The sequence below is a fragment of the Theropithecus gelada genome, chromosome 1, assembly GCF_003255815.1.
Source record: "Theropithecus gelada isolate Dixy chromosome 1, Tgel_1.0, whole genome shotgun sequence".
Taxonomy (NCBI): Eukaryota; Metazoa; Chordata; class Mammalia; order Primates; family Cercopithecidae; genus Theropithecus; species Theropithecus gelada.
In genome coordinates, this window is record NC_037668.1 from 25585736 (window position 1) to 25604860 (window position 19125).

General features: G+C 44.5%; 2 protein-coding genes across 2 annotated transcripts in view; both read right to left on the reverse strand.

Moving 5' to 3' along the window:
* Positions 1-1284: 1284 nt before the first annotated feature.
* PIGM (phosphatidylinositol glycan anchor biosynthesis class M) lies at positions 1285-3034 on the reverse strand. Its single transcript, XM_025391822.1, has one exon. The coding sequence runs from the start codon at positions 2909-2911 to the stop codon at positions 1499-1501; it is 1413 nt and encodes a 470-aa protein (XP_025247607.1). The 5' UTR covers positions 2912-3034; the 3' UTR covers positions 1285-1498.
* Positions 3035-8865: 5831 nt separating this feature from the next.
* The window catches only part of KCNJ10 (potassium voltage-gated channel subfamily J member 10), a 32974-nt gene continuing 22714 nt past the window's right edge, over positions 8866-19125 (reverse strand). Inside the window, exon 2 of the mRNA XM_025364954.1 lies at positions 8866-13934. Coding sequence (XP_025220739.1) covers positions 12795-13934 — 1140 coding nt within the window. The 3' untranslated portion in view covers positions 8866-12794. The remainder of the gene's footprint in view (positions 13935-19125) is intronic.

The following is a 19125-nucleotide window of genomic DNA, read 5'->3' on the forward strand; positions in this document are numbered from 1 at the left end:
ATGGAGTCTCGCTGTGTCGCCCAGGCTGGAATGCAGCAGCACCATCTCGGCTCACTGCAAGCTCTGCCTCCGGGTTCACACCATTCTCCTGCCTCAGCCTCCTGAGGAGCAGCTGGGACTACAGGCACCTGCCACCAGGCCTGGCTAATTTTCTGTATTTTTAGTAGAGACGGGGTTTCACTGTGTTAGCCAGGATGGTCTCAATCTCCTGACCTTGTGATCTGCCCGCCTCAGCCTCCCAAAGTCTTTGGATTATCTTCTAAGCCCCCACATTTAATATAGAAGTTAAAAACTCTTTGAAACAATACTAAGCACCTTAGTATTATTTAATACTTTTATATCTAAAAAGTTGTCCTTTCCTTTTTTTTTTTTTTTTGAGACAGGGTCTTGCTCTGGGCTCAAGCAATTCTCCCACCTCAGCCTCCCACGCAGCTGTGACTACAGAGGTGCATCACCACGCCTGGCTAAGTTTTTTTATCTTTTGTGGAGACTAGGTCTCACCATCTTGCCCCAGGTGGGTCTAGAACTCCTGGACTCAAGCGACCCTCCCAACTCAGCTTCCCAAAATGCTGGGATTACAGGCAAGGGCCACCATACCCAGCCTAAGAATATTTTTTGGATTTTCACAGCTGTCAGGAAAGCTTTAGAAAGAAAAGATAGGGGTTAAAAGTTGAGACACAGCTTAAGACAGAAGCATTGTAAAACAGGAACAAATACTGGCTTAAACCTGATGTCTCTAACTATATTCCTCTATTTTAAGAATCTTTTAGTATCTGATAGTTTCATAAGCCTTTCATTTTCCAATATGTAACCTTTTAAGGGAGAAGACCACCCCTCATATTGTCTTATGCCCAATTTCTGCCTCCAAAGAAAGAAAAAGTAAAAACTAAAAGGCAGAAATGAAATCCACAAGCAGACAGCCAGGCGCCACACCCTGGGCCTGGTACTTAAAGATCGACCCCTGACCTAATCCGTTCTGTTATCTATAGATTACAGACATTGTATAGAAAAGCACTGTGAAAATCCCTATCCTGTTTTGTTCCTATCTAATTACCGGTGCACGCAGCCCCCAGTCACGTACCCCCTGCTTGCTCAATCGATCACGACCCTCTCACACGGACCTCCTTGGAGTTGTGAGCCCTTAAAAGGGACAAGAATTGCTCACTCTGGGAGCTCGGCTCTTGAGACAAGGGTCTTGCCCATGCCCCCGGCCGAATAAACCCCTTCCTTCTTTAACTTGGTGTCTGAGGAGTTTTGTCTGTGGCTTGTCCTCCTACACTTTATTCCCACCATGTCCCAAATAAACGAGTTCTAGGATTTCCTAGAAGGTGGACCTCAATTATTGTGTCCTTTTTATATACAAGACAAACATTCTGTTGGAACACGGAAACTTTCACTAGAATCCTTAGAATGTTCAGAAAAAATGTCCCAAAGCTCTCTTCTGGTCCATACAAGACAATCAGAATGTAACACAGTAGCAGAAGGTGTGGAACATACACTAGTCATATTTGATTCTCTCTGTCAGGGGTTCTTCTTTGTAATGGGAAATAATTTGAATCAGGATGGAAGAGTTGATAAGAAGAAAGAACAAACCAGCTAACCAGATAAACAGAAAGGTGTTCTTTCCTTGAAACTCAAGAACATAGGCAGGAGCCAGCCATAGGGCCTGCCCTATAAACCATAACATTAGGAGAACTATAGCTCTTTTCCAAGTCATTCTTACTAGTGGCATCACAAGAGGCAGTAAGCAGAGGTACCAAAGAAAGTACTGGGAGGTGCAGACTTTGTTAAAAGTCACAAAAATGGATGTATGAAGAAAACAACAAAAGACGAGGTCTCTGTAATAGGCGAAAGACACAGCTGAAAGCAAGATGAACTGTGGCAGGAATGCAGCAATTCCCAGGGAAAAACTCCACTTGCTCTCTGCAGTCAAATACAGCATGTAGAAGTATGGAGAAAAGTTGTGACGGATATCTCGCCTAGTCAGGTGATAAAAATAGGTGTGCTCCAAAAATTCCCAGCCGTACTCATAGTAAAAACCAAAGCTCAGGGCAAAAAACGTGAGTCCAGCAACCGCTACGAACAGCAGCACAGCCCGATCACACAGCCTCTTCAGGAGCTCGTACAAATGAGCCTGGAAAGTATACCGTTTTTGACGGAGGCTTTTGTCATTGTCGCGATCTGGAAGCAGGTGGAGAGTTATGGGAAGGATATAAGTCACCGGATATATCTTCATATGCACCGCGAAACCATAGAACACAGCTGCACACGCGACGACTCTTTTCCTTATCAAGTACAGGACCATCAGGACCAGGGAGGCGACAATCGAGTCCGCATTACCTCGACTGGATACTGCCATAGGCAGGGGGTTAAGAAGCCAAAAGACACAGTAGCCACAAGCCTGGCGGCGCCCCAGCCCCTTCAGCAGCAGCAGGCGGTATAAGAGGAAAGCGGTGAGGAGGTCGCAGCTGATGAAGAGAAACTTTCCAAAGAGCTCGCTGAGGTAGATGTTGGGAGTGAGGAGCCAACCCAGCAGCGGGGTGTAACGGTACGTGGCTCTCAGGTAAGGCGAGCGCCCCTCCGTGACAAAGCGCGCGGCATCGGTGAAGACCTGGTAGTCAATGTCCGTATACCTCACGTGCAGGGTCCGGTCCTGGAAGACCCCATAGAAAACCAAGGCGACTCTGGCTAGAAAGGCCACACCAAACACGCCGGCGGGGGCTAGCTTCAAGCTAAGGAGCCATTCACCCCAGTGCTTGGTCGAGCCCATGATCTGACTGTGCGACAGCTGCTCAGCCCCAGCTCCAAACTGCCTTCGTACCTCCAACCTTCCCTTCGGTTCCTCGCAGCAGGTGGCCGCCGCATCTCCCACCCGCCAACCGAAACAACTGCGGACTACCACTTCCGGCATGAAGCCCCGCCTCCGTACTGCTACCTGTCTCCAGCCCCGCGCGGGATTCTCAGCCGCCGGAGCCAAACACTTGCCTTCCTCTGGATAGGCGGTCTCGCTTCCGCATCTTCTTCCGGCGGAGGCGGGATTTCCGGTCCCTGGGCGGAGAGACGTCCGCTTGCCGGGAAATCCGGCACTGGATTGAGGATTTTATGGAGCGGAGTGAGATTTCTTCGTAAGTGACAACCCCCAGCCCCACCGCCCTTATCCCGCGCCCCGTTTCCAGTCCTCAGAGGAAAACCCTCCGACGCGTAGCGAGCTGCGGGCTGCGCGCTACATCCCTCAGTCCTGGGCTGGAGACCCGGGAGTGAAAAATGTAGGAGTGAAAGGAAGATAAGCCTTCTCATGCTTTACTCCACGAGCTCACCGGTATTCACCGGGGATTTGTGGGGCCCCGGACAGGATGAGTTGAAGGGGCCTGAGTGTGTATGTCCCATGCAATATTGGAGGCATACTTATATTTTAAAATTCTTAGTTGGTAATCAGAGATTTAGATTTAAGTGGGCAGTTTGTATTTTATCCGGCAACCCTAAGTGAAGGTGATGGGAAAGAAGACAGGAAAGCGTCACAAAATTCCTAAGCTTGTCAGCCCCTTATGCCTCAGTACCTTTGTGTTTGGTATTTCTTCTGTCAAAGTTGCCATCCCCTCCCCAATCACTCTGGCAAACACCTACTCAACCCTTCAGGCCTCAGTGCAAGTGTTAGCTCCCAGCTCCCACTCACTTCCTCATCACTCAGAATGAATGACTTCGATGCCAGTCCCCTCCCCTGTCGGAGGATTGGTGGACTGGGGCGGACGGGATCTAAGCTCCAGAAAATCACTCACACGGAAGATCCTGCCATGCTACTGAAAGTTCTCACAGTGCTCCAGAACTCCCTGGTCATTCCTTTGTTACAGCATTTGTCACACAGCTTTGTAATAACTGTTTTTGTTTGTTTTGCTCTCCTAGTTTTCCATCAGGACACTTTGAATTCCTCGATATCAGAGATTATCTTGTTCTTTTCTCCACCTCAACATCTAACACAGTACTAGTAGCCATTCAGTAAAGTTGAATTGATTTTAGAGGTTCCTCCTACCAGAATATTTCTAGAGTGGCATCTTTGGATTGCTCCCAACTCCCAGTTATTCTCCCTTTTAAATATCCTTTATGTATGTCAAGGTCCGCAGCTCCCGCCACCCCACTCCAACCCAGCTTCCATGAATTTTTCACCAAGGACTGTAACCCATTAGCTCTTCCCTTTTTGTGATTACTTAGTGTACTTACATAGTCCACGTTGTAGAATTTGATACTTTATTTTAGATTGTATTCATAGCCCTCACAAGAGATTGTAGGGTTCTTGGGGGTAGAAATTATATCTTATCCTTAATTTTTTCAATTATTTGTAATTTATTGTAGTCTTAGGCACATGGTAAATGTTTGGTAAATACTGACTAGTTGGATTTTACAGAATGAGCCTGCTTCCTAGGGGAAGTCTTCTAGACTAGAATAAGAAAAGGAGGTGACTTCATCCAGTCTGAACATGCAGCTCCCAGGACTACCTGCTGCTCATCCATCCTACATTTCACATTTATCCTTTGGAGATGAACTGTGTTAATCTTATATATTCCATATTCATCTTGCGATATCTCTATGTCCTTTTATATGCTTTGGCATAATTACATGCCTTAGATTAATAATTCTAACCATTTTTTTGCAGTATATTAGCCATATATATAGTGACAGCACATCACCACTCATATAATGATGATGATGATTTATAAATAGCTGGATTTGTTGAGGACTCATTTGCAATGTACCAGGCATTATGCTAAATACTTTTTATGTAAGGTAGATAGTCCCACTTTTACAAATGAAGAAAACCAAGGCTTATGGAGATTAAGTAATTTTCCTAAGTCACATAGCTAACTAGTAGCACAGCTAGAACTCAAAACCCAGTCTGTCTGACCTAGAATATCTTAATCATTATGTGGCTGACTTGCCAATAAAATGTTGATCACAAATTCTAATTTTCCTGTGTTTTCTCTTATTGATCTCTTATCTGGATATTCTGGATATTCTCTCTCACTGTGACTCTTTCTACCTCTGATTTATTCTTTTCTTCTGCAAATAATGGATAAGTGAGGCTTAGTTCCCTAAGACAGAAAATATGGGAGGTAGGTATCTGAGGATTAACTAAGTAAGGGTTCTTGTGGCTGGATTGGTTTCAGTAGTATGGCAGAAAGGTCTCAGTCAATCTGTCCCTACATGGCTGTCCTAGTAGAGAGATGGGAGGCACCAAATTTAGGCAGATAAGAAAACAACTAATAAAAAATAATAATAATAATAATAAAAACTAAGCATGTCACTGAAGCCAAAGGATTGAGATGTAGATAGTTGTGGGAATAAAGAAGAGACTGGAGTCTGTAAAACAAATTGGACAGAGAGGTCCAACTTTAGTTACTATTTGTGGGTGGAAGAGATACATCACAGGGTCTGAGGACCCCATATTGAACTTTTTGCATTGGGTTTAGGGATTGTATCTTCTCACCTCTTTCTGAAAGAGTTACATTTTTTCAAATGCTCAACTGTTCATTACCTCTTGGACTGTTACTTACAATCCTTCTTAATTCCCCCTTTCACTATCTGCTCCTAGATTTCTATCCTTTTAGAGCCAGTGACCAAGGAAAGCACAAACAAGGATCACTCAACTTTAGTTTCCCTAGCAGGAACCTTGTCCTTGTTCACTAGGCTGTATAGACTCTCATTACCCTTCCATATCCTCTATTCATCTTTTTTGCCCTGTTCTGTGTTCCAGGAGGTTAGGCTGTATGGGTAGCATCACTCAATCTCCCTTGTTCTCTGGCTTCCCATTAGAATAGACCAGTGGAAGGCACTAGCAGATCTTTGACAGTGTCTGGAGTTCCTCACCTAAAGCCATGGCTCCCGTTGAAGCTATAGCTCTTTCCTTTGGGTAAAGTCTCATGGTTCCAGTAACTAACTGTCCTTTTAGGTTTAAGGCTGGTAAAGGCTTCCTGCTTTGCGAGTGCCTGGGTACATCACCATATCTTGTTGATTTGTTAAACTTGCCCATACCTTTGCAAATAATTTCTTCATTAAAACATGTCCACTAACCCTTTGAGTGTACCATCTGTTTCCTGCTAGAACCTTGACTACTTCAATCACTTTCTTTTTCACTAGATTTTGTTCATATGTCTTGCTTTGTCATTTCTTTGGAATATATTTCTAATTCTTTCCATGCCCAGCATCCTGCACCTTAGTTCAGACCTTCAACAACTCAAATAATACATAGCGAACACCTATACTATACTATACTATACTACACTATACTATACTATACTATACTATACTATACTATACTATACTATACTATACTAGGATCTGTGGCAATCGTCTTTCCCTCAAGCTTTAAAAATCTCTTAACTGATTTAATGTCTTATATCTCAATTCTACTGCCAGATTGATATTAATTAATAGTACTTCACTTAGATTCTTTCCTCTGTCAGCCATCTTCAGTGGTTCCTGATGCCTAAAGAAAAAAAGTAATGAACCTTTAGCCTGACATTCAGTCCCCCCACTTTCTGACTTTACCTTACCTTTCCATCCTATTCGCCTGTAAAACCTCTGTTTTAGGTTTACTGTTCCCAAAATATGCCTTGTGCTTTCTTCTCATGATACTTTGTTCATGCTGTACTTCCTACAAAGAGACCTGTTTCTCTTTACTTACTTAAATGCTATTTGGTTTTTAAATGTTGAACCCAAGCCTCAACTCCTCTGTAAGCTCTTCCTAGACCTTAACAGGTGAAATAGTCTCTCCCTTCTCAAAACAGTGATGTTTATTGTCTGTTCTATTTTTAACATTAATTATGTCATGCTCGTTATCTAACTGTTTTATAGTAATTAACAAGATATACAAGCTCCACTGCATACTTTAGACTAGTTCTTTCTCTCTTCTCTTTCTTTCCCTCCTGCTCATTTATCAAATGTCATACATATCAGGCACTATATGAGGTGCTGGGCTGTACTCATGACCAAACACTTGACATGAATCCCATTCACATGACACTTGAAATTTAGTAAGCTACACAGACATTAGTCAAATAAATTGACAAGTAATATACAAATGCAGCTGTGGTAAGTGCTCTAGCTTTTAAGGGGATTTATTTGATCTCAGATGGGCATAGTGTAAGAGTTAAGAAGGTTGGCCAGGCGCAGCGGCTCATGCCTGCAATTCCAGCACTTTGGGAGGCTGAGGTGGGTGAATCACCTGAGGTCAGGAGCTGGAGACCAGCCTTACCAATATGGTGAAACCCTGTCTCTACTAAAATTACAAAAATTAGCCATGCGTGTTGGCATGTGCCTGGAGTCCCAGCTACTCAGGAGGCTGAGGCAGGAGAGTCGCTTGAACCCGAGGGCGGAGGTTGCAGTAAGCTGAGATCGCGCCACTGCACTCTCTCCAGCCTGGGCGACAGAGCAAGACTCCATCTCAAAAAAAAAAAAAAAGAGAGAGAGAGTTGGAAGCAGTGGGGAGAGTTCCACAGAAGGAATAGCAGGCGGAAAGCACCATGATTGTACATCCCTTGATTCATGCATCATGTCTTGTATTTCTTTGTTAGCTGAATGATACCTTCCACATAATAGGGACTCAGCATTTGCTGATTTTTCTTGAATCTTAATGTATTCTAACCAAACCTGTTAGATTGATACCTTCCCTTGCCTAGTTCCTGTTCCTGTGAAATATTTCCCACAGAGATCTCACTCTTTTTGGAACATTCTGCTAATGTTACATCTGGCATTAGTACATGGTACCTGCTATATTGCCTTTCATTATATTTGTTTTTTTTGTTTGTTTGTTTGTTTGTTTGTTTGTTTTTAAGACGGAGTCTTGCTCTGTAGCCCAGGCTGGAGTGCAGTGGCCGGATCTCAGCTCACTGCAAGCTCCGCCTCCCGGGTTCACGCCATTCTCCGGCCTCAGCCTCCCGAGTAGCTGGGACTACAGGCGCCCGCCACCTCGCCCGGCTATTTTTTGTATTTCTTAGTAGAGACGGGGTTTCACCGTGTTAGCCAGGATGGTCTCGATCTCCTGACCTCGTGATCCGCCCGTCTCGGCCTCCCAAAGTGCTGGGATTACAGGCTTGAGCCACCGCGCCCGGCCTATATTTGTTATATGCTACTTGTTTTATTTCTGTTTCCTTACAAGTTTGTAGGTTTCTTCAACCTTTTAGGCCTTTTAGGAACTATACATGTCCTATATCTTAAATATCTCATATGTCTTAGGATTCATTCCTAGTATTTCCTAAATGTTGTGCTTAAGTATTTATTGATCATGATAAGAGACCCAATTTTCTCCTTCCTCCTCTCTCTCTCCTTCCACTTCTGGGGAATAAGAGTCAGTGACTGTAGGGTCTTTTGCCTCTCATCAGAGAAAATTCAGGGCTGGATGTTAACAACCAGATCTTTCTCAGGCTACTGACAGACAAGGATGGAAGAGAAATCCATTTCTTTGAGATTTGGGGGAAGAAATGCCTGGTGATTAAAGGAATAAGCTTACAAAGAACCTTGAGGATATATAAGGAAAACTGGCAACAAGACTACATGGTAGCATAGAAGGGAAATTGGGCTTGTGATCACTGGCCAAAAGGGACAATGCCCAGGATCCAAAGCAACTTGACTTTTATGGATTAAGCTGAGCCAATTTTCATACGCTTGGGTCTTAATGTTTTTTCAGTATTGTCCCATGAAAACCAAATGTGAAAGGAACTCGCTAAAGCATGAGAGAAAAATTAAACAGAAGGGGCTTGGCCATGAAATCAGAAGTTCTTCCAGCACAGCCTAATTCAATCCTCCATGCTCATGGGTAGGCCTATGAGTTCAGACCTTGACAGTGTTGGTTTAGATTTCTAAAAGAAGCTAGAGTGACAATCAAAGAGTCATCCATTTTATTTAGTAGCTTATTCTTAACAGACAAAAACAAAACAAATCTTACACACCTTTTTTTTCCTAGATAAATTTGACCTGGTTTAGTCTTTAGTGCAATGAATAGAAGAACCATGCCTAAATACTTCTGCGTCAGTAGAGTTGGCCATTACTGAGCCGGGAGGCCCATGCTAACTTTCCAGCAAAGGTAGTGTGTTACTGTACAAGTGAACTAGGTTAGCTAGCAAGAGTAAAGGACCAGGGCAGCAGCCGTGGGGAGGGCACAGTGTCCGGACTTGTAGCAATAGTATAACTGGCTTCCTTTATCTGCTCAGACCTTATAGGGAAACTCCTGGATGATTTTATTAGGCTGACAGGGGTTGGGGGAATAATGGGGTGAAGCACATTGCAGAGGTTTTGGAAGCTTCTCATGGGAACTTCACCATCCCTTAGAGCAGCTGGTAACCCTACTCGTTTTCATTCAGAAGCATCAAAACCAAAGCATCACCCTCCATGCCCAAATTCCAGGATTGGAACTCTTCTGGAATCCATGGCTTTCTCTTTGGGCTGCTTGCAGCTACACAAAAGGCTGGGCCTCGACCTTGGGAGATCTTGGGCCCAACAGCTATTAGTCCTGGCATTTGGATTCCAGGGTTGAGGCTTCCCATTAGTGCCTCCCATACACCAAGGTGTTCAGCTCCTGAGTTGAATTTCAGGGGCTAGAACAATAGCAGCTCCCACCCCTGTGGAAGACAGGGAAATACAGTGTACTTCATGAAAGGGAAACAAAAGGGTGCTTTATTTTATTTTATTTTATTTTATTTTATTTTATTTTATTTATTTTAAAAAGGCTCTACAGTGGCAGGACGCTGCTGCGGATGGGGGCACAACAGTGTAAGTGGTAGATTTTCCAAGATTTCCCCTCCCTATTGTCCTCCGAGTTCCTCTCTTCCTGGTCCTATCAGTAGCAGAAGATTCAACAAAAGCCTTCATGAATGCCTCTTTATTTCTGAAAAGGAACTTCTATCCCTCCCTTTCCCATTTCCAGACTTGAAATCTTTCATCAGCTATCTCACTTCCATGTTGAAACCTGGACCACTGATTGTAAGTCTAAAAATCTGGGTGTCCTACCCCATAACCAGGCCAAGATATCTGCCCCCAATGTTAAAGTCTCTGAATATTTCCCTTCTGTACATTCAATAGATTTGAGCATATATACATCTATATACATCTTTCTATATATATATTATCTCTGTTTCTTTCTTCTTAGATAAACCTTTCATATGTGTCATATCCTAATTTCCCAAGCCTCCCCACTTCTTATTTGCGAGCCTAAGCAAGACTCAAGAGTTTCATTGATTTCACTAGGTCCCTCAGCATCATTTTTTTCTCATCTTCACACCCCAGATATCTTCCCCCATCAGTTGTTTTGCCCGTCTTCTGAAATCTCCCCTTTTTATACCTGTGCCTACTACTGTCCTGATATTCCAAGTCCACGGTTGGTATGGGGGCCCATTTCTCACCAGACCTGGCTGCTTCTGAAACTCGGCCTATTGCCTAAAAGAGGATTTCAGTCTTTAGACAGACTATAGTCTAAAGAATGATTTAGAGTTAAGGTTGGGGGTAGTTGTTCCCTGTGGGGGGCTTATGGGAGAAGATGCCAGATTGCATTAATAGGACAGTGTGATTTAAAGTGCAACTTAAAGCAAAGCCTGGGATGATAATGGAGGAGATTCCAAAAGGGTAAGTCAGAAAATGTTTTCTTCTCACTTTGTCATCCAAGAGTCTAGAGGCTTGAGTCTGGGGGCTTAGAACAGACAGCAGGGGAATGGGAAGAATGTAATGCCTTCAGGAAGGAAGCATAGCATGGCAAAATAAACCAGATGGAGGTTAACTTGCCAATAGGTAAGAAGGTACAGATACACACACACACACACACACACACACACACTCACACACAGCAGTACATCTTGTCCCTACACACAGAAAGAAATCAGGTAAGTCTAATGTTGAATAAAGTTGAGAATGCAGAAGCTGACTCTTGGCCTTCTGTTCTCTGTTTCAGATTTTTTAAGTTTTTGTGGTTCTTGTTTTTATGCCAACTAGAAGGTAATGGTGGGGTTTACAGTGGATGGACACTGAAGGGTCTTCATTTTCAAGATATAGTTAGTTGAGTTCAAGGAGAGATTAATATAACAAGACCTTGTGCAATTATAGTAGGTGGCGATCATGGGTCTAGCCTCAAAATTTTGTGTTTCTCTGCAAGGCTCTGTACATAGATGCATGTATATATTCTGTAGCTTGTAACAATTGGCTGAGACCACCTTAAATAAACTGCCACTTGATTCATAGTGGGACTATGCAGTACCACTATGTGGGGCTTCCTTGGTACCAAAGTGAGACCAGAAAACACTCTAGGGATTTAGGGCTTTGGATAAAGCTCTGGTGCTTATATGCCCTTCCCTGACCCTTACCACAGACCCCTCCAGGGAACAAGGAATAGGCTGTGTCTGATCTCTTAAAGTCTGCTTTTTAACTTGCCTGAAAATGGCCTCATGGCAGAGGAGAGTAGAGATGGCACTGATTTTCTTCATTTTATACCAAGTCTCAGGAATGGCTGAGGGAAGCCATGGATATTTGATCAGCGGGTATAATTTCCTCTCCTTCCAACATTGCCTAATGAAATAGCTGGCACTTTTCAGAAGAGCACTGGGAGGTGTAACTGAGAATAGTGGCTGCCAGCCACAAAGTTCTGCTTCTGCCCAAACCTTAACAAAGCATCACCAATTCTCAGAGGCACTGTACAGCAGTTTGGAAATCTGAGAATTTACCCATCCCTCATGGTGAGATTGGGTTAACTTTCTGGGGAATCTGTGCCCTGTGAATCTAGTTTTACTTGAGCATCTGTGTTAAGAGAGGAAGGCCCTTGCATTTTCCCTCCCTTCTCCCAAAGAGTTGGGGTTAAGGAAGAAGGATCTAGGCTGGGCAGGAAAGGAAGAAGAGAAGCCAGGTACAATGTAATCTGGAATATTATTTTCAGGCCTTTCCATGGGGCCTTGGTACTGGACTCTTTTCAAAGGAACATATTGGCTTGTGTCCTTCCATTCACAGGACACAGGGAAACAGATCTTCTCTGGGCTACCTGGAAGATAGGTTTAAAGGTTTAGACAACAACTTGTGTTAGTCACTCCAAATTGAAGAGTTCAGAATCCAGGATAGATATGGGTGGTTATATGTTTATGTTTCTTAGGCCAACTCCAATTCTCTGAGAACAGGCTATGAAGGAACTGGGTATCCTGAGAGTGTTCACTTGACAAACTATAGAGGAAAAATAGTGGTGACCATGATTCTAGGTTATGGTCAGAAGTCACCAGCAGAAATCAGCTTCATGGTGGCAAACCCTGGCTTCTTTCAACAGAGGTTGGTAGAAACCCTAGGATACACTGATATCAGATTCCTGTATTTCTGAAAGCACAGACCACAAAGTGACCATCAGAGAGAGTCTTGCCTTTGGGAACTTGCTAGATGGAAAGGTAACAGAGGGAGCTCCAGCCTCAAGTCACCAAACTTCATGGTGGTGGCAGGAGGTGGGGGGAGTCTGTCCGTCCAACCACATGATCCTCCTAATGTGAGTATCCAAGCATAGCTGAGGCCTTCTAAGCCACTTCAGCCTAATCCCTCTCTTTCCCCCATCCTGGCTTAAGGGAGGTATATGTATTGGGGCAGAAGCGGGAGGAGTGGAAAGGGGACAGTGGGAGGGGAACCTGGACTCCAGTTGGCCTAAGCTACCGACAGGCCACTGGGTTAAAGAAGAGGGGGTGGAGGATGGGTGCTTCGGGTGATCTCCAGTAAACCCGGATAGTATTCCTTACCAGGGCACTGAAAGAGAGGAAAAGAGACCAGAGGAATGGGGGAGTGGGAACAGGTCATCAGACGTTGCTGATGCGCACACTAAGGGCACTGCCCTCCTTCTCAGCTTGCTCCCTTAATGACTCCTCCAGCTTGAGCTTTTCAGGATCTCCGTAGCGTACAGTGCTGTCACGGAGGCCACTAGGAGAGGCCACTTTCACAACTTGGTCAAAAAGACTGAAGTCAGCTATGTATTTACCACTGGCTGACAGTGAGATGGCAGGTGTGAACTCGTAGCCCCAAAGGATCTCCTCTGGCAGGTAGGAAGTGCGCACCTGACAGGTGGCACTGGTGGACTCCACTGTCCCACTTAGGATCAGCACCAGCTCGAAGTCACCCTCACCGCTGCGAAGAGGGAGATCTTTCAAGGGACTGGTCTCATCTACCACATGATAGAAGGTAAGGGGTAGAATAAGGAAGGGGCTGTCAGAGGCCGTGTCTACTTGGAAAGTCACATTGACTTGGTTGAGCCGGATGTTCTCCCCCTCCTTGGTTTGGTGGGTCTGAAGCAGTTTTCCTGTCACCTGGCAGCCAATGAGGAGGCTCTTGCGCATGTTGGCAACTCGGATCATGAGGCAGGGCTTCCCATTGTGGGAGGCCACAACTGCATGCTGGCTGAAACGAATGGTCTCAGCCCGCTTCTTGGGCCGGGCAATCTTCGCCAGGAAGGTACCTGTGATGAAGATTTCCAGGATGGTGGTGAGCACCAGCTGGGCAATAAGAAGCACAATGGCCAGTGGACATTCCTCACTGATGTAGCGGAAGCCATAGCCAATGGTGGTTTGGGATTCAAGGGAAAAGAGGAAGGCTCCAGTGAGTGTGTGCACCTGTACCACACAGGGGGTGTGGTTGGCCGGGGGGTCCAGCTCCAGCAGGTCCCCATGTGCCACAGCTACCAAATACCACACCACGCCAAAGAGGAACCATGTGCCTGCAAAGGTCGCAGAGAAGAGCAGAAGCTTGTAGCGCCACTGCATGTCAATGAAGGTTGTCCATAGGTCCTTGAGGTAGAGGAAGCGCTTGTCGGCAATGTGCTCCATTCTCACATTGCTGCGACCATCTTTTGTCAGGACTCTCCGCCGTCGTATCCCTGGGCCCATTAGGGGCCGGCTTTCTGTCTGAGTGGTCTGACTGTAATACACCTTGGCAACTGACGTCATCTGGAGGGAGCAAGAGAGCATAATGGAGGTTATCGTAGAAATCCAGCTGACTCCTAACCCCCACCCCATGGGAGGGAGGAATTAACATTCATTTGGGTGTCACTTATGTGTTCTTATATTACCAAATGTTTTTTGAGCACTTGCTATGTGCCAGGCACTGTGCAGGGACCGAGGCAGGCGGATCACCGGAGGTCAGGAGTTCAAGACCAGCCTGGCCAACATGGCAAAACCCTGTCTCTACTAAAAATACAAAAATTAGCTGGGCATGGTGGCATGAGCCTGTAGTCCCAGCTACTTGGGAGGCCGAGGCAGGAGAATCGCTTGAACCCGGGAGACAGAGGTTACAGTGAGCTGACATCGCGCCACTGCACTCCAGCCTGGGTGACAAAGCGAGACTCCGTCTCAAAAAAATAAAAAATAAAATAAAATAAAATGACATCATTCTGCTCTCCAAGAACTCACAGCCTTGTGAGAAAGATGCCTATTTAGTAAGCAAATAATTGCAATACAGTCTGATATTTGTAATTCTTAGAGGAAGAGAGGCAGAAAAGAAAGAGTAGTAGCTTCACAGTTCCTTGAAGGTGAGGGTGAGACTAACGAGAGCCTTCACCACAAAACCAGTCCTCCGAAGATCTCTAATTTTGAAATAGGATCCCTTCCCACCCTCATGAATGGCTATGAAGCAAGACAAGCTATCCTGTTGAAATCCTTCTGGACCAATCCCCCTTAACACACACACACACACACACACACACACACAACCTTAATTTCTTCATTCTCTGCTCTACCCCCAAGCCAATACCCACTGGTGTTACTAAGATATTCATCTGGTTCAGAGAATAGCGGAAACTACCCATTCTTTTACCCTTCAAGATGCTCTCTAAGCACCTAGACCATTTCATTTTTTATCATCATCATCATCTGTTTGCATTATCTGGGGAAATTTGGTCTGAGTTAGAGTCTAGGGCAGTTTTAGGAAGAGTACAGATGGGATTTGAACAAAAAGAAATAAGCAGTGGTGGAGGAGAAACAACATGTTGAAACTTCCTGGCAGCACTGGGACATTTTCTCAAGGACTGGCAGAAATGCCAGATTGTGGGTGGCAAAATTGTTTTGATGGAGTGAAGTAGAAGAGCTAGGGGTGTACATTAACTAGCAGCTATGTCTGCACAGGCTCAAATTCAGGATTGCTATTTGTTCTGATAGCAGAAAGTGGGGCAAGCCACTGAAATAGGAGACCATTCACTTAATACAAGGTGCCTGCCACCCTTGTTCAAACAGTAACTTGTACTTTTCCAGCACAGAAAGAATTTTAATCACTTGAGCCCTTGGACCCTGGATCTGATAGCCAGATCTTCTGTGGAGCAGGGTGATCTCTGGGGAGTTTGGCCCTTCTTGGAGAGGCTCATTACATTCTCCATTCGAAAAAGTCCGAACCATTGCATTTTATGATTCTTCACACTGCCCACCCCACCTCCCACCTCTATTTTCCCCATAACCTTACCCATGGAAAACTTCAAATTATTTGGGCCTGACCATATGCCCAACCAGGTAGGCACTGAATTGGAGATCACCAATGGATGAGAACCCCAAGAATGATCACAGGCAACAAGGATGCCCAATTTACCAGCCCACAGGCCATTTGGAACTTCTGTTCATGCGAGACTATTCAACCGGTTCTGGATGTTGTTCACTCCCCTATATCCTTGGCTGCTTTGGAACAAAAAGGAAGCTCTGCAACTCTGAAGTTTGAAGAATTTGTATTTCAAGCCTAAACAAAGCCATATTCAGTACTCAGTAGTAGTAATAATAACATAACAACCATACTGCCTGTATCTATATACCATTTTAGAATTCACACATTAGAATACCTTCTCATTTGATCCTCAAACCCTTGAAAAAAAAGATGTAAACTCCTATAAGATATTTTGAGGAATATTAGAGAACAGAGAACATGCTGTAAAATTGGAGATGAATGAACATAGTTTTAATTTTCAAAAAGAAAAATGAAGTACCTTTCACAAACTACAAACAAACAGGTAAGATATTGCTCCTAGGCAAGATTCTAGAATGGAATATTAAGATTATGAGTACTTGGGCAGGATGGGGGAAAGGAAGTTATCAATAGGACCCAGTGTGGATTTACTAAGAACAAGTCACATCAAAATAGCCTAATTTTGGCTGAGTGTGGTGGTTCATGCCTGTAATCCCAGCACTTTAAGAGGCTGAGGCAGGAGGATCGCTTGAGGTCAGAAGTTCAAAACCATCCTGGGAAACAGCAAGACCCCATATCAGCAAAAATTTTTAAAAATTAGCTGGGTATGGTAGCACACACCTGTACTCCCAGCTACTTGGAGGCTGAGGCAGGAGGATCACTTGAGCCCTGGAGTTGGAGGCTGCAGTGAGTTATCATCATGCCACTACACTGTAGCCTGGGCAACAGAGTGAGACTCTGTCTCAAGAATAATAATAACCTAATTTTCTTTTATGGTAAGGCTACTAAATTGACAAATCGAAGAGGTGCAACAGAGAACATGTACCTAAACTTCAGGAGATTTTTGACAACATTTCTCATTATGACCTGGGGATAAGATAAAGAAAAGTGAAGAGAATGCTAATCTAACTCGGTGACTTTAAAAATCAGTGGTACTGGTGAGTGGACCATGATGGCCTGGAATTCATTTTCTATTGATACACCAGAGAGCTTTATCTTTGGCCTTGCCCTATTCAATTTTCTTAACATGAACTTCATTCAAAACTATAGAATGCTATGGCCATCAATTATATGCCTGACAGAAAGCTGGGACAGATAGCAAATGCAAGAGCTCGGGCAGAATTAGGATCCAAAAGGAGTCAAATAAATAGGCGAAGTCTAACAAAAATGTTAAGTGCTGGATAATGTACTTGGGTCCAAAAATTACCTGAGCAAGTTCCGGATTGAGAAGATGTGATTTAGCAAAGCAGTACAATATAAAAAAGTTAAACATATTAGCAGAAAATAATCCAATATGAGTTATTCATGTGTTTTGATTGCCAAAAAAGCAAACTAATCTTAAGCTACTTTAGTCGAATTGAAGTCTCTAGAATAAAAAAGTAGTTGATTCTACTCTGCTGTGTTCATCCCACACCTGCAGTATCCAGCATCAAGGAACACTCAGGATATGAGAGGATTCAGAACCAGATCACATAATAAATAGTTGAAGGAAATAGGGAAGTTCATTCAGAAGAAGAGACCATCAGAAGGATATAATGGATGTGTGCAAATATTTGGTTTGAAGGGCTGTCATGTGATCAAAGGCTTGAACTTGTCCTTTGAGCTCCAAGAGGAACAGTCAGTGAGTTCATACTGCAGGGAGAAAGATTGCAAATTGACATTATAAAGAGCATTGTAACAATCAGGAAGGCACTTTGGACAAGCACTTTGCAGAGATCCTATGGTGGAGATAAAAGCTTTGGAGGGGAGATTGAAAGACTGTCTTGAAGCTTCTGTCTGTACTCATGGTGGGTCAGGATGCCTGCCTTCTCCGCCCCACTTCTACCCCTGCACTTTCTGTGGTGACATTCAGGGATCCTTAACTGGAGTCCTGGCTTTGTTTATGTTGAGGAGAGATTGTACATATCTTGGAGAATGGAAGCTCTTAGGGCCCAAGAAAAGCCTTGCTTATCGTTCCCAAAATATTAGTCTATAATTCCTTCTCACTTTAAAGTTTATAAAATATACAGTTTGATCCTCACACCATGAGGTAGGTAGGAAAGGCACCATACAAACTAAGGCTCAGAGAGCTTTGCCGCAAGTAGTTTAGTGGTAAAGTTGGAACAAGAATCCAGGTCTCCCAGCTCCTGGTCCAGAACTTTTTAATTGTAGCAACTGCTTTTGTGTGCCCCAGGTTCATTCTCATGGACCTCATGCTCTCAGCAGATGCCCCTACGGCACCCTGTATGTAAGACTACACAACCCAGGGTTAAGGCTCTAGACTCATGGGCACTGTAGATTTCGGCCACTGCTAGCCTCTTTGTTGCCTCTGGCTGTTGTGATTGCCACCTCCAGCTGTTGTGCCTGTGGTTGCCAGCCTTTATATCTGCCACCTCCAGCTGTTATCTGCTGCTCCCAGCTGTTGTGCCACCTCCCACAGCCAGGCAGCTTTGTTCTCTGCGGTGGCCAGAGTCAGAAGCGAATAAACAATCAGCTACACTCCACCCTCAAGCTGCCCGGGCCCCTGGGGAAGGAAGCAAGCCAAAGCTCTGGAAATCATTTGTTGTGCACCCCACCACCCCCGGCACCCCCGCAAAATAAAACATACTGTTTCCTCTAGAGGGTGCTATTTCCCAAAACAGTCCCAGCCAGCCAAATACCAGAGACAGAATTCTGAAGACCAGCCTCTGAGTGGCGAAAGAGACAGAAACAGAGACATTCACCTTCTTTCTCCTCTAAGAACTGGTGATCCTTTCCCTAAAACAAAGGCCAGTCATAGCTACAGTGATGATCAGCAGGTTCCCTCAGCAAGTACCAGTCCCACTTACTGCTACCCCTGGAAGTTCTTCCTGGAGCTGTCTTTTTTTTGCCTGAGCACTCATTTATTTTACTTGAGAGTCATTTATTCTCCAGGATTTATCAGGGCCTTTCTTGAGTAAGGACACTGTTGTTCTTGTGACTCTCAAGAACTTGATCTGTGGCTCCCCTCTGCTTTTTGCTACTTTGCTCCTGGGTTTCTCTTCCTCAAATACACCTCTGACTAGAAAGGATGCTTCAACCCCTCCCAGGGGCAGCAGGTGCAGGGGAAAGAGAAAAGCTGCGCCCGCAGGGAAAGTGCTTTATCTTTTTTCTCTGTAGCCTCTCAGCACAGCATTCATGATTTGGTCTCTGCCTGCTTCTGACTTTACCCTTGACAATCTTTCACAGGCCCCCTGAACTTCAGTGAAGAGCCTCACTACCTAATCCTTTCTACCTTTGGACCTGCTTCTGCACTGCCCTGCTCCGTGCCTACCTGATGATCGATGTCCTTTTCTTTCAGAACTCGACTCAAGTGTTAATTACCCCCTTTGACGCCTTCCCTGACTCTCAAAAAAAAAATTCATCTTCTCTGTCCCCCCATCCCCGCCCCAGAATGGGTTTACTTTACTATGCTTGCTCTTGTACATATTCTTTTTTTTTTTCTTTTTTCCAGATGGGATCTCACTCTGTCACCCAGCC